The sequence below is a fragment of the Salvelinus fontinalis genome, chromosome 3 (assembly GCF_029448725.1).
Source record: "Salvelinus fontinalis isolate EN_2023a chromosome 3, ASM2944872v1, whole genome shotgun sequence".
NCBI lineage: Eukaryota > Metazoa > Chordata > Actinopteri > Salmoniformes > Salmonidae > Salvelinus > Salvelinus fontinalis.
The window spans coordinates 11,287,839-11,302,354 of NC_074667.1; the positions used below are offsets into that span (position 1 = coordinate 11,287,839).

General features: G+C 42.9%; 2 protein-coding genes across 8 annotated transcripts in view; one reads left to right on the top strand and one right to left on the bottom strand.

The window, feature by feature from the left end:
* Positions 1-686: 686 nt before the first annotated feature.
* On the bottom strand, positions 687-6,302 carry LOC129838747 (U2 small nuclear ribonucleoprotein B''-like). Its single transcript, XM_055905907.1, has 6 exons — positions 6,193-6,302; positions 5,845-6,017; positions 5,445-5,579; positions 2,701-2,739; positions 1,618-1,706; positions 687-1,076 (listed from the first exon to the last, which is right to left on the bottom strand). Exons 1-6 carry the CDS (start codon positions 6,254-6,256, stop codon positions 917-919), a joined length of 660 nt encoding a protein of 219 aa, XP_055761882.1. The 5' UTR covers positions 6,257-6,302; the 3' UTR covers positions 687-916.
* Positions 6,303-6,543: 241 nt separating this feature from the next.
* Positions 6,544-14,516, top strand: part of LOC129838699 (kinesin-like protein KIF16B) — a 31,562-nt gene continuing 23,589 nt past the window's right edge. For 2 of the 7 annotated variants that reach the window (XM_055905840.1, XM_055905874.1), the window contains exons 1-6: positions 6,544-7,050; positions 8,366-8,435; positions 8,909-9,022; positions 10,103-10,219; positions 12,702-12,799; positions 13,357-13,466. In XM_055905840.1, the coding sequence (XP_055761815.1) occupies positions 7,004-7,050; positions 8,366-8,435; positions 8,909-9,022; positions 10,103-10,219; positions 12,702-12,799; positions 13,357-13,466 (556 nt within the window). In that variant the 5' untranslated portion in view covers positions 6,544-7,003. The remainder of the gene's footprint in view (positions 7,051-8,365; positions 8,436-8,908; positions 9,023-10,102; positions 10,220-12,701; positions 12,800-13,356; positions 13,467-14,516) is intronic. The other 5 variants (XM_055905881.1, XM_055905865.1, XM_055905857.1 and 2 more) reach the window with 4 other exon arrangements.

Sequence of the window (14,516 nt, forward strand, 5' to 3'; positions counted from 1 at the left end):
ATTAACCTCCAATTCAAATTTAGGAAGTCAATCCAGACACTTTTAAATATTGTTTTGGGCTAATGACTGCAGGAGAGCCCAGATGCTGAACCCAACAACAGAACTGGCAAGAGGGGTTTCTGAAGTTTATATTGAGCTGTAATAACTGTATTCAGGTCAATCTGACCATAAGTCATATAGCCGATGCTGGCACTAAGACCACACTCAATGAGCTGTATACGGCCATAAGAAAACAGGAAAACACCCATCCAGAGGCAGCGCTCCTAGTGGCCCTGGGACTTTAATGCAGGGAAACTTAAATCCGTTTGACCTCATTTCTACCAGCATGTGAAATGTGCAACCAGAGGGGGGGGGGGGAAATGTGACCACCTTTACTATATACACAGAGACGCATACAAAGCTCTCCCTTGCCCTCCATTTGGCAAATCTGACCATCATTTTTACGTGACTGGGATGGGAACTATAACAATTTGCCCACTTGATCACTGGACCAATGATTAACATCCCCAATGTGAATTTGCAAAGAAAACAATTTCACATTAATGTTTTCAGAGAGTAAGGATGTCACAACACTACATTTTTACATGTTATTGGGCTTGAGTCTACAATCACCAACTGTCCTTTTGGGGCCTTCAGGACCAGGGCTATACATTTGGAACATGTCAGAGGAAGCATCTGAGGCGCGCCACAGTTACACAAAAGTCCTTTATTACTGTGCCATATAAAATAGAGACGATGTTTAGAGGATTCTCTTCACACTCCACCTCACAGTGACTGCACAGAAATCAGTCAAAAAAACTAGGAAATCTCCTGGGAGATTCCACAGTCGATGCATAAAACGAAGGGGGGGAAAAAATCAGGGGGTCCAACCCAGAGTCCAATATGTGTCCCCTGTCCAGTGACGTCATCGTGGGAACTACTTCTTGGCATAAGTGATCTTCATGGCGCATTGGGCCGTAATCCGGAATCCCTGCAGTGCATCTTTGGCCACTCCAGCCTGGCCCTCACTCTCAAACTCTACAAAGGAGATGTCGTGTTTGCCAGGGACGAGTCGCACCTCTTTGAAACCAGGGAATCTATTAGGGAAAAAATGAAATCATGGGTGCATTGAGAGAAAAGAAATGTTCAGAAATCAGAAATGTCATGAATAGAAGCTGACGTGATCTCCCTTTTCTACATGGCAGACAAACAGGTTTGTTCTACACAATGCATTTCTATCTGAACGTTCTATAGTTTTCGGACCCTCTTGAACAGAGCCCCAGTTGCCATGCTGCAAAATATAATATATCAAAAGGCTTCACCACCTGGCAATGGTGAAGTCTGAAATGTGAATGATATAGAGCAGAGGTTCTTAAATGTTTTCAGCTCGAGACCCAAATGAGAAATTGACCGTCCTCCTGTGACTCAAATCGCCCTCCATTATAACTCACAACCCACCTCTCTCACACGCCCAGGGCTCCTACCCATAGTTTAAGAAACACTGATATAAAGCTACCACTGTATATTTCACAAGTTAATGAGCCAGACTCAATAACAATTGCTGCCCAAGTTGAATGAATGCAAATCGGGCATCTAGGCTAGTTTACTCATTTGACAACAAGATCATTCAATACTCACTGATTGAACAGCATGGAGAGCATCATTTCATTAGTTTCCTCTGGCAGGTTATTAAGGAATAAAATGTAGTTGGGTGGATTGTCTGGAACCTAAAAAGACAAAAGAAATCAGTCTAATTGTCACATAAAACCTCCCCATAAAACATTTTATTTTTTACAGCTTAGTCAATAAGCAGACCAGACTATCTGTAGCACTCCAACCGTTAATCCAAACAGGGCACATCAAACAGTAAAATGTTCCTAAAGTAGTGAGAGTAGAGATCTTTGCAAGAATACAAGGCATTGCAACATTGCGCTTATTAAAAGAGAGAGTCCATCAGCACTAGTGATTTAGTCAGTCACTCACAAGGGACATTTGCCGAGTAAACACAACCCCATATACATCTCAATGGAGTTGAGTTGTGATGAGTGTCGGCGGAGTGTACCCCCTATTACAGTCGGTATCAGTCGATACTTTAAATGCGAACCTTGTACCCGTGTTTCTCCTGTGTAACTATGTTCTATTCTTTGGATGCTGCAATCCGCCGTTTTTTTGGAAAACAGCATTATTTTACGCCACCTCCCCCAAGGGGGCTGTTGTTTGTTAACGGAGAAGGAGCAGCCACATCATTGCACGGCTGATAATGTTTTTTTTGGGGGGGGGGGGGGGGCAGGAGATGCAAAGAATGCAATTTCTTATCAGAAACTATGGACTCCAACTCCCACTGACAACTCTATAACAATCAGGACAAGCACATGTACACTGTTAGCATCAAATCATTTCTAGAAGCAACGTGCGGTAGTGCATGTTTGAAGTCACCAACTTCATATTCTATTGGACAACAGTCGATTACACAGAGCAATTTGACAGACGTCACATAAAAAGCATTTTTTTTTTTTTTTATCGTAAACTACAGATGGCAGCACCCAAAGAAAAGAACACAGGTGCAAGGTACAAATATTGACTGATACCGACTTGTAGTCGTGGGTACACTCGCAACGCCACTGAGATGTATATGAAGCGGAGTTTACTCAGCAAAAGGGAAATGAACAAGTTCACTTAACATTCTAGCTTATTATACTTGATAGGGCTAGAAAGGCTTACCTGCATGGTTGTTGGAGCGTTGTTTGTGCTGGCTGATCCCTGTTAAGATAAAAGATAAACAAGTTATGAAAATCGCATTGGACTAAAATGACTGACTACATTCAAAAGCGTACAGGATGGCATATAGGCTCTGGTCAAAAAGACTAACTATAATATATAGTATAGGGAATTGGATGCCATCTAGGAAGTATTCATATAGCCTATGTGCCGATGCTGGCACTAAGACCGCACTCAATGAGCTGTATACGGCTACAAGCAAACAGGAAAACACTCATCCAGAGGCGGCGCTCCTAGTGGCCATGGGACATTAATGCAGGGAAACTTAAATCCATTTGAACTGATTTCTACCAGCATGTTAAATGTGCAACCAGGGGAAGAAACAACAAACTAGACCACCTTTATTCCACACACAGAGATGCGTTCAAAGCTCTCCCTCGCACTCCATCTGGCAAATTTGACCATAATTCTATCCTGATTCCTGCTTACAAGCAAAAAGTCAAGAATACCCAGTGACTCTGTCAATAATAAAGTGGTCAGATGAAGCAGATGCTAAGCTACAGGACTGTTTTGCTAGCACAGACTGGAATATGTTCCGGGATTCTTCCGATGGCATTGAGGAGTACATCACATCAGTCACTGGCTTTATCAATAAGTGCATTGATGACGTCATCCCCACAGTGACTGTAGCGTATACCCCAACAAGAAGCCATGGATTACAGGCAACAGCCGCACTGAGATAAAGAGTAGAGCTGCTGCTTTCAAGGAGCGGGATTCTAACCCGGAAGCATATAAGAAATCCCACTATGCCCTCCGGCGAACCATCAAATAGGCAAAGCGTCAACACAGGACTAAGATTGGATCATACTACACCGGCTCTGACGCTCGTCGGATGTGGCAGGGCTTGCAAACTATTACAGACTACAAAGGGAAGCAAAGCCGAGAGGTGCCCAGTGATACGAGCCTACCAGACGAGCTAAACAACTTCTATGCTCGATTCGAGGCAAGCAACACTGAAACACGCATGAGAGCATCAGCTGTTCCGGACAACTGTGTGATCACGCACTCCGTAGCCGATGTGAGTAAGACCTTAAAACAGGTCAACATTCACAAGGCCGTAGGGCCAGATGGATTACCAGGACGTGTACTCGGAGCATGCGCTGACCAGCTGGTGTCTTCACTGACATTTAACCTGTCCCTGACTGAGTTTGTAATACCAGCATGTTTCAAGCAGACCAACATAGTCCCTGTGCCTAAGAAAACTAAGGTAACCTGCCTAAATGACTATTGACCCGTAGCACTCACCTCTGTAGCCATGAAGTCCTTTGAAAGGCTGGTCATGGCTCACATCAACACCATTATCCCAGAAACCCTATAACCACTCCAATTTGCATACCACCCCAGCAGATCCACATGATGCAATCTCTATTGCACTCCACACTGACATTTCCCACCAGGAAAAAGGGAACACCTATGTGAGAATGCTATTCATTGACTACAGCTCAGCGTTCAACACCACAGTGCCCTCAAAATCTCATCAATAAGCTAAGGACCCTGGGACTAAACACCTCCCTCTGCAACTGGATCCTGGACTTCCTGACGGGCCGCCCCCGGGTGGTAAGGGTCGGTAACAACGCATCTGCCACACTGATCCTCAACACTGGGGTCCCCCCAGGGGTGCGTGCTCAGTCCCCTCCTGTACTCCCTGTTCACCCATGCGTGCATGGCCAGGCTCGACTCCAACAGTGGCAACAGTGGTAGGCCTGATCACCAACAACGATGAGACAGCCTATAGGGAGAAGGTTAGAGACCTGGCTGTGTGGTGCCAGGATAATAACCTCTCCTTCAACGTGATCAAGACAAAGTAGATGATTGTGTACTACAGGAAAAGGAGGACGAGCACACCCCCATTCTCATTGACAGGGCTGTAATGAAGCAGGTCGAGAGCTTCAAGTTCATTGGTGTTCACATCAACAAACTATCATGGTCCAAACACACCAAGACAGTCGTGAAGAGGGCACGACAAAGCCTATTCCCCCTAAGGAGACTAAAAAGACTTGGCATGGGTCCTCAGATCCTCAAAAGGTTCTACAGCTGCACCATCGAGAGCATCCTGACTGGTTGCATCACAGCCTGGTATGGCAACTGCTCGGCCTCCGACCGCAGGGCACTACAGAAGGTAGTGCGTACGGCCCAGTACATCACTGGGGACACGCTTCCTGCCATCCAGGGCCTCTATACCAGACGGTCAGAGGAAGGTCTTTTTAAAATTGTCAAAGACTGCAGCAACCCTAGTCATAGACTGTTCGCTCTGCTACCGCACAGCAAGCGGTACCGGGACGCCAAGTCTAGGTCCAAAAGGCTTCTTAACAGCTTCTACCCCCAAGCCATAAGACTCTTGAACAGCTAATCAAATGGCTACCCAGACTATTTGCATTGCCCCCCTCACCCTTTTACACTGCTGCTACTCTCTGTTAATTACCTCTACGTTACCTCAATTACCTCAACTAACCAGTGCCCTCGCACATTGACTCTGTACCGGTACCCCCTGTATATAGCCTCGCCACTGTTATTTTACTGATGCTCTTTAATTATTTGTTACTTTTATTTTTTACTTAACACTTATTTTTCTTGAAACTCATTGCTGGTTATGGGCTTGTAAGTAAGCATTTCACTGTAAGGTCTACACCTGTTGTATTCAGCGCATGTGACAAATAACATTTGAAAATTTGATATACTAGTCTCACCAGTGCTGGTTTCTTGGCCACATTGGCCACTTGATCTTGAGCCTTCTTCTTCCTTTCCTTCTTCTTGTCCTTGTCCCCAAATGTGCCTCTGATTTTGGAGATCACCTCAGAGTCTGTCTTAGCATACTGAATGCGCTGAAAACAAGAGACAAGTACAATCAGATGTATGCCAAGCACAGACCTGGGTCGTATTCACTAGAAACCAAATGGTAGAAAACAGACCGAAAAGCAGAGGAAGTGTCTGAAACTCACGTTTTCATTGCAAAATGTTTTGCTGCTACGGTGCAAAACGTTTTGCTGCTACGGTGCAAAACGTTTTGCTCGTATACGGTAATGAATACCACCCTGTACTACTGCCATGTGTGAAAATGACATACACAACTACTAAGTAATAACTTACCATGGGCTTATTGTAGAAAGGAAATCCTTGAAGTTGACGCAGTGCGTTCGTAGCTGATGCAAGCTCTTTGAACACCACAAATGCCTGCCCTCTCATCTTCATGGTTTTCATGGCAACAATGTCCATGACTTGCCCAAACTGAGAGAACAGGGCATAGAGTGACCGCTTCAGTTCTAGAAGGCAACAACAACAAATGTTACTTCACTGTTGTTACTTATAGACAAAGACAAATACATCTATGTAAACTTACTACAGCTCCAGTACAAGAGGATAAATTGCTATCTAGCGCTGAAGGAACGCTGTAGCTAGCTACATGATCTTGGAACAAAGATCCACTGTGATTCTTACCATCCTTCTTGATCTTATCATTTACATTATTGATGTAAATGGTGTGGTTTGGTCGAATATCCATGATTAACAACTGTCCAGTTTCACCTGGAACAACAACAAAACAAAAACATCGCAAACATTAACTGGGAACTTTAGCTTGCTAGCTAGCTGTAGCTACTACTGGCTAGCTAGTACAGTAAATGAAACGGTGAGGCACGCTAACCGTGCCTTAGCTAGCTAGTTAACAATTCTAATAAGCTTCATCACCTCGAACTGATAGCTGGTGCTACTGACCAGACACATGTACAGATTAAACAGATCAACATTTATATGTTTGCAAACTGACTGTTTGAGCTCACCTCTGTCTACACACTTTCCAGAAAAAACAGGAAGTAAATGTGCGCGCTGGTTCCTGGTTCTTCTTCGGTTCATCAAGAGTTCTCTACCGCCATCGTCTGTACAGGAGTGTAACTATTTTCCCCACGAATGTATTTTGTCCTCTCGGAGAACTCGTATCAGCTTTGTGATTTACTAGCTGATGACACTTTGTGAGTTGAGTTTGATTATTTTTCTGTGACGGTAATGATAGCAGGCTAATATAAAGTGCACGCTCAAGTCTCAGGAGGGAGCACAAGTAGCTAGCGCTCTTCTTTTGAAAGTAACATTGGCTCTGTGTGCAACCGGTCGGCAGGTACAGAGGGAACTGGACACAGACTCAAGATACTGAAACGCGCTTGCCACATTTATTTGTACTTAACACTATTTGGTTGTGCCTTTCAAGGACATCTGGATCTAGTAGCAGGTGAAGCAGACAGAAAGGGGATGTGCAATGGCATCGTTGCGGGTAGTTGTCCGGCTCAGGCCTATGAACAGACGGTAAGTAAAGCAAAAAAACATGCTAAACAAACAAAAACGGCCAAATTATGCTATTGTTGTTACTAATGGTTATAATGTTTCATTTTAAGAGAGGCGCCCGGCTGGACACTGATTCACTGTGATACATTGTAACCAGTTCGAACTTCTTACAGTTTAATGCACTCTAATTTGTCTGGCATCATATGACTGGCCATGTTGCAGGAACACTGCTTCTTAATATATGTCATAACAAACACTGACGTTGCCATAACTGTCTCTTCCAAAATGTTAAGGGATACAGCATTTGGGATGTAAATGCCGACCACACTCAAAGGAACACGAGCCCACCACACACCCTCTTGTTAATCCACCAATAAGAACGGCTGGATGTTGGCACGCAAACATTATTTTAGGTGGCAGACAGCTGGCGAGGTGACGGGTGAACAAGTTTAACTAACAAAACAATCATGAAGAGTAGGAACTAGAGTTACCATGGCTGTGCTGTGTCCGGTATTGGGAGTTAGTATTGGCAGCCACCCAGGGATTATGGGACGCCTTAATACTTTTCTGACCAACTATTTCCAACGGTAAATAGGATACATACATAGCTGCATGACAGAAGACAACCACCCTGCCACTTACTCTACACACCTATGTTAAATGTGGGTGTGTGAAATATGATGTACAGATGCCAAATAAGTAAGATGCACTATGCACCTGTAGAAAAACAAGGAAGAATTCTGAAGGAAGTAACATTTCACACATTTTTTTTGACCAATCAGCCCAGAGTATAACCTGATCCAGTTGGCATCGTGTTGATGGTAATCTGTTCGGCAGCAGAAAGTGCGGTTTTATTTCATTCCAGTATGTCTTACTGGAAAGGCCACTAATAATTAAAGCTTGAACTGAATACTTCCACAGAGGGACTAGGAAGAGTCGTACCAAGAAACATTTCCTCCAGAGTTCTAGTGATCAATTAAGCAAATAAGAACTGAGAGGATTCAGTTGGGGCATTCTTCCCGACCCCAGACGGCCCCATCTTAGAGAGAATGTAGTCTTCTACAAAGATAACAATGCCCAACATTATGGATGAATTAGTCACAGTAAATTTGTTTACTATGTTGTCTTTTGTTGCTAATGTAACGGTACCTTTTCTTGTTGGTCCAATTTGTGAATCACAAAGTACTGCAATTTGGTACAACCTGAAAGTAATAATTTTCTTACTCTGATGCTCCTTCATTGGTTCACTGTCTCTGTTGCGTCATGGTTTGGCTCAGAAAGGGAAGACTTAATTATTTGGAAGTATTAACCCGTTTTTATGTTTTTATTTTTACAGGGAGAAGGATTTGACTGCCAAAAACATAATTGAAATAAAAGAGGACAAGACCACCATTACAAACCTGAGGGTAATTTTAAGTTTTAAACAGCCTTTCTACAATAATAATCAATTAACCCATAGCTAGGCCTGTATTTCTTTCTGTTTGGCAGATGTTTAGCATAAATGGAATATCATTTTTTAATACTAGTTCTATTTAATTATCAATTATTTAATTATTTGGTCTTAACATATGATCAGTGAACATGCCTCGTGTCCGGGGCTCCTGAGTGTCGCAGCGGTCTAAGGCACTACATCTCAGTGCTAGTAGCGTCACTACAGACCCTGGTTCGATTCCAGACTGTATCACAACCGGCTGTGATTGGGAGTCCCAAAGGGCGGTGCGCAATTGGCCGAGCGTCGTACAGATTAGGGTTCGGACGGGGTAGGCCATCATTGTAAATAAGAATTTGTTCTTAATTGACTTGCCTAGTTAAATAAATACAATTGCACTCCGCTTTGTGTTTACAGTATATTTCAGCCTATATTGTTGTATTTCATTAGATACCAGATGGCATTACTGGCGATTCAATGAGGGAGAGAAAAAAGACCTTCACCTATGACTTCTCCTATGACTCTGCCGACAGTAAAAGCAACACCTTTATCTCTCAAGAAAAGGTAAATGTCATATTTCGGTCTGAAACATGATCTGGACTAACACTTTCTGTTTTTTTTAGTCCAAATCAGATTATAGTCAAAGCAGCTTACATTTGCCTCAGTTCAGGGGTCATTACATGTTTTAAACTTGTAGGACATTTTTTTTTTATGGATGGAATTTTATTGCGTCAAAACAGTTAGCCAATGTTCTGTTAGTCTAGTCCACATGTTGACTCACAAGCTTCAGACATAAGATATGACTTACTGTTGTGCAACTTAAAAAAAATAAAATCATTATATTTCATCATACATCATATCATTCTAAGTAGATTTAATTTCTGGTACAGGACCTTCTCACATGCGCACATTTTTTTTGGAGGCCTAAACAGAATTACTTAGAATAATGGAAAAAGACATCTGTAACAAAACAAAACACCATGAATGACATTCATGACATGTACTGAATGACATTCAGTGATTTGTTTTTTGATCAGGCTTACACTTGTAGCCTGAATTGATGCGTCCACTGTCCACGTGCATCTCGGTCACAGCCACTCTTGTGTTATTGCCCAACCGCATTGCATTTTGGAGCGTATTCCACACGTTTTCAAGTCCGTTTGCTAATTTTTCATGTGGGTGACATGCGGTAACGATAAATAATATTGTAGTGGCCTACAGTTTTCTTGGAATCTTTGTTTTAATTATTGTGACAGGCTCATGTTCAACCGGTACAGCGTACCCCTTGGATCTTACCGGCTTACTTTCACCCCTGGCATCATGTCAGTACAGTAACACAGCCTATGAGTTAACTGTTATAAATGTGTTAAAATTATGCATGCATAAATTCCATACTTTTGAGTTTGTGCTGTATTGGCTAGTTTCTTTCTTTCACTGACTGCCTACAGTGAGATCTGTTTTAGCCAGTTAGATCTGGGGCCTGTTCAGGAGTTCGCAACTTTACGGACCATTCAGATCTAAATGTACTGTTTGGAACAAATGAGTTCCTGTCATTGTGAATCATATCAGCTACATTCCAATTTGCCAAAGCTCTGAACATTTCACCTTTTTGAACAAGCCCATGTTTGCCCTCTTCCTTTGTAGGTGTTCAAAGACCTGGGCTCAGATGTCCTCAAGGCTGCGTTCCAAGGCTATAACGCCTGCATCTTCGCCTACGGCCAGACCTGCTCGGGGAAGTCCTACACCATGATGGGAAATCCAGTGAGACTAACATTCCCTTTCTTGGCCTGTGTTCATAAAACATATCGGAGTAGGAGTGCTGATCTAGGATCAGGTCCTCCTTGTCTATATAATCTTATTCATTATTATCTAAAAAGCACTGCTACTCCCAAGTCAAAGACTGGTCTGTGTTCAGCAGGGCACAATGTTGTGGAATGTTTAAATATACAGTACCAATCAAAAGTTTGGACCACTACTCATTCCAGGGTTTTTCTTTATTTTTACAATTTTCTACATTGTAGAATAATAGTGAAGACTTCAACTATGAAATAACACCTATGGAATCATGTAGTAACCAAAAAAAGTGTTAAACAAATTAAAATATATTTTATATTTGAGGTTCTTCAAAGTAGCCATCCTTTGCCTTGATGACAGCTTTGCACACTCTTGGCATTCTTTCAACCAGCTTCATAAGGAATGCATTTTAATTAACAGGTGTACCTTCTTAAAAGTTAATTTGTGGAATTCCTTTCCTTCTTAATGAATTTGGGCCAATCAGTTGTGTTGTGACAAGGTAAGGGTGGTATGCAGAGGAGCCCTATTTGGTAAAAACCAAGTCCATATTATGGCAAGAACAGCTCAAATGAGCAAAGAGAAACGACAGTCCATCATTACTTTAAGACACGAAGGTCAGTCAAGCTGGAAAATTTCAAGAACTTTGAAGGTTTCTTCAAGTACAGTCGCAAAATCCATCAAGCGCTATGATGAAACTGTCTCTCGTGTGGACCACCACAGGAAGGGACTACCCAGATCTGCTGCAGAGGATAAGTTCATTAGAGTTAACTGCACCTCAGATTGCAGCCAAAATGAATGCTTCAGAGTTCAAGTAAAAGACACATCTCAACATCAACTGTTCCGAGGAGACTGCGTGAATCAGGCCTTCATGGTCGAATTGCTGCGAAGAAACCACTACTAAAGGAAACCAATAAGAAGAGACTTGCTTGGGCCAGGAAACGCGAGCAATGGACATTAGACTGGTGGAAATATGTCCTTTGGTTTGATAAGTCCAAATTTGAGATTGTTGGTTCCAACTGCTGTGTCTTTGTGAGACGCAGAGTAGGTGAACTGATGATCTCCGCATGTGTATTTCCCACCGTGAAGCATGGAGGAGTGGGGGTGCTTTGCTGGTGGAACTCAGTGATTTTATTTAGAATTTAAGGCACACTTAACCAGCATGGCTACCACAGCATTCTGCAGCGATGCGCCATCCCATCTGGTTTGCGCTTAGTCCCACTATCATTTGTTTTTCAACACTATAATGACCCAAAGCACACCTCCAGGCTGTGTAAGGGCTATTTGACCAAGAAGGAGAGTGGTAGGCCTCCCGGGTGGCACAGTGGTCTAGGGCACTGCATCGCAGCGCTAGCTGCGCCACCAGAGTCTCTGGGTTCGCGCCCAGGCTCTGTTGCAGCCGGCCGCGACCGGGAGGTCCGTGGGGCGACGCACAATTGGCCTAGCGTCGTCTGGGTTAGGGAGGGTTTGGCCGGTAGGGATATCCTTGTCTCATCGCGCTCCAGCGACTCCTGTGGAGGGCCGGGCGCAGTGCGCGCTAACCGAGGGGGCCAGGTGCACAGTGTTTCCTCCAACACATTGGTGCGGCTGGCTTCCGGGTTGGAGGCGCGCTGTGTTAAGCAGTGCGGCTTGATTGGGTTGTGCTTCGAAGGACGCATGGCTTTCGACCTTCGTCTCTCCCGAGCCCGTACGGGAGTTGTAGTGATAAGACAAGATAGTAATTACTAGCGATTGGATACCACAAAATTGGGGAGAAAAGGTGGTAATTAAAAAGGGAGAGTGGTGAATCAGATGACCTGGCCTCCACAATCACCCGACTTCAACCCAATTGAGATGGTTTGGGATGAGTTGGACCGCAGAGTGAAGGAAAAGCAGTCAACAAGTGCTCAGCATATGTGGGAACTCCTTCAAGACTATTGGAAAAGCATGTAGAAAAATAAAGAAAATCCCTTGAATGAGTAGGTGTGTCAACTTTTGACTGGTACTGCATAATGTACAACGATCATGCCTCTCTGACATGGAGATAAGGAATCGGGTCTACTTTGTTCATGACATTTCTGTAACTTTCCACATTTGCTTACTCAACGGGGCTGTTTTTGTTATCAGACTATTGGGACTTCAATCAGTCGTGGAGACCCTGAGCAAATATCACAGTAACGAACGAGGGCTCCGACAGTCCAGTTTTGCTTTCACAAGTCTTGGGGAAAGTGATTAGGGGAAAGTACAAAGTTCATAGTGTCAGTTTTCTCTGTGGACTCTTGTTTTGGAGAAAGACTAAAGCCAAAAGTGACATATTTAGAGTCTTTCCTGTAATGGATTATTTTTAAGAACTGTTCTGTAACATATCAACAGGTTTCCTCAGTCCAGACGGCCACTGAACATGGTCAATCGTTGTCAGACTTAACGTCTGCGTTTGATTAAGCGTTTGCTCTATGGATTTATTTTTCATCAGGGAGATGCTGGTCTCATTCCACGGATATGTGAGGGTCTGTTCAGCCGGATTGCTGGGATGACTCGTTGGGATGAGGCCTCCTTCCGCACCGAGGTCAGGTAAGAAAACTGTGTCCATTGTCATACCCTGGAATTTTTTGAAGAATTAATTAAGAAGCTTAAAGGAATAATCAACTCAAACAATATGTTGGTATTTGTTGCATTAGTCCACTGTTGATACTGTCCCAAAATGTTGTGCATGTCAACAATAAAGATTTCAAGATTAAATAACTTTCATAACACGTTGTCACAGCTGGTGTGATGCGTTTTGCATCATATGATGCAAAACTCGTCATACACTGGCTGTATTTCTACCTGTTTGAACGGCAATAGGTCCAATACACATGAAAACATTGAATGACCCCGGGAATCGATAGAACATCGCTCAGAGATGCACAAAAACGATATAACATTCAAAATGGGTGAATCTTTCCTTTTCAATAGTGACACTTTTTAAATATAATAAAAATATCAATAGACGTTCCAGCAATTCGTAACTCATCCAAGAGATGACAAAAAGGGTCCCTTAATAATAATAATTATTATTAATAATTGGTAGATGTCATCAGGCTAAACTTGACCTCTGAATGACCTCTTTATCCTCTCAATGTCATCAGCTACCTGGAGATCTACAATGAACGTGTCAGGGACCTGCTCAGGAGGAAGTCTACCCAAACCTACAACCTGAGGGTGAGGGAGCACCCAAAAGATGGACCCTACGTGGAAGGTAAGACAACATTATTCTTTTTGGATCATAATGAATACGGACATAAGGGACCTAATTTGGTCTTCCATACTGTATTTTCTCTATTCATTCTAAGACTGATCCCACACCTGTCTGTAAGGCAGAATGATGGCTCCCAAGCTCATTATAACAGTGGATATCTCTGTATATGAACTCCCTGTGTTAATCCAATCTGACCCCAGACCTGTCTCAGCCATAACGATGGCTCCCAAACTCATTAAAACTAGAGGTCGACCGATTTATGATTTTTCAACGCCAATACCAATTATTGGAGGACCAAAAAAAGCCGATAGATTAATCGCCCAATTTTATTTATTATTTTAATAATAATAACTTTGTAATAACAATTACAACAATACTTAATTAACACTTTTTCATTTTACCTTAATATAATACATAAATAAAATCTATTTAGTGTCAAATAAATAATGAAACATGCTCAATTTGGTTTAAATAATGCAAACACAGTGTTGGAGAAGAAAGTAAAATTGCAATATGTGCCATGTAAAAAAGCTGATGTTTAAGTTCCTTTCTCAGAACATATGAAAGCTGGTGGTTCAATATTCCCAGTTCTTCAATATTCCCAGTTAAGAAGTTTTAGGTTGTAGTTATTATAGGAATTATGACACGTTGACTATTTCTCTCTATACCATTTGTATTTCATGTACCTTTGACTATTGGATGTTCTAATAGGCACTATAGTATTGCCAGCCTAATCTCAGGAGGTGATAGGCTTGAAGTCATAAACAGCCCTGTGCTTCAAGCATTGCTAAGAGCTGCTGGCAAATGCAGTAAAGTTTGAATTAAAGCTTACGAGCCTGCTGCTATTTCAGGCAAATTAGTTCGCAACGAGCCAGACAGCCCAAACTGCTGCATATACCCTGACACTGCGTGCAATGAACACTGCGCCTCCCGGGTGGCGCAGTGGTCTAGGGCACTGCATCGCAGTGCTAGCTGCGCCACCAGAGTCTCTGGGTTCACGCCCAGGCTGGGCTGGGTTCGCGCCCAGGCTCTGTCGCAGCCGGCCGCAAC

Bases quoted from the DNA above. Each gene is read 5' to 3' on its own strand.
- LOC129838747 (XM_055905907.1), bottom strand. From the start codon at position 6,256: ATGGATATTCGACCAAACCACACCATTTACATCAATAATGTAAATGAT. The intron at 5,580-5,844 runs GTAAGTTATTAC...TCTTGTTTTCAG, and splicing joins CTTTCTACAATAAGCCCATG to CGCATTCAGTATGCTAAGAC. The intron at 1,707-2,700 runs GTAAGCCTTTCT...TTGTCTTTTTAG, and splicing joins ACGCTCCAACAACCATGCAG to GTTCCAGACAATCCACCCAA.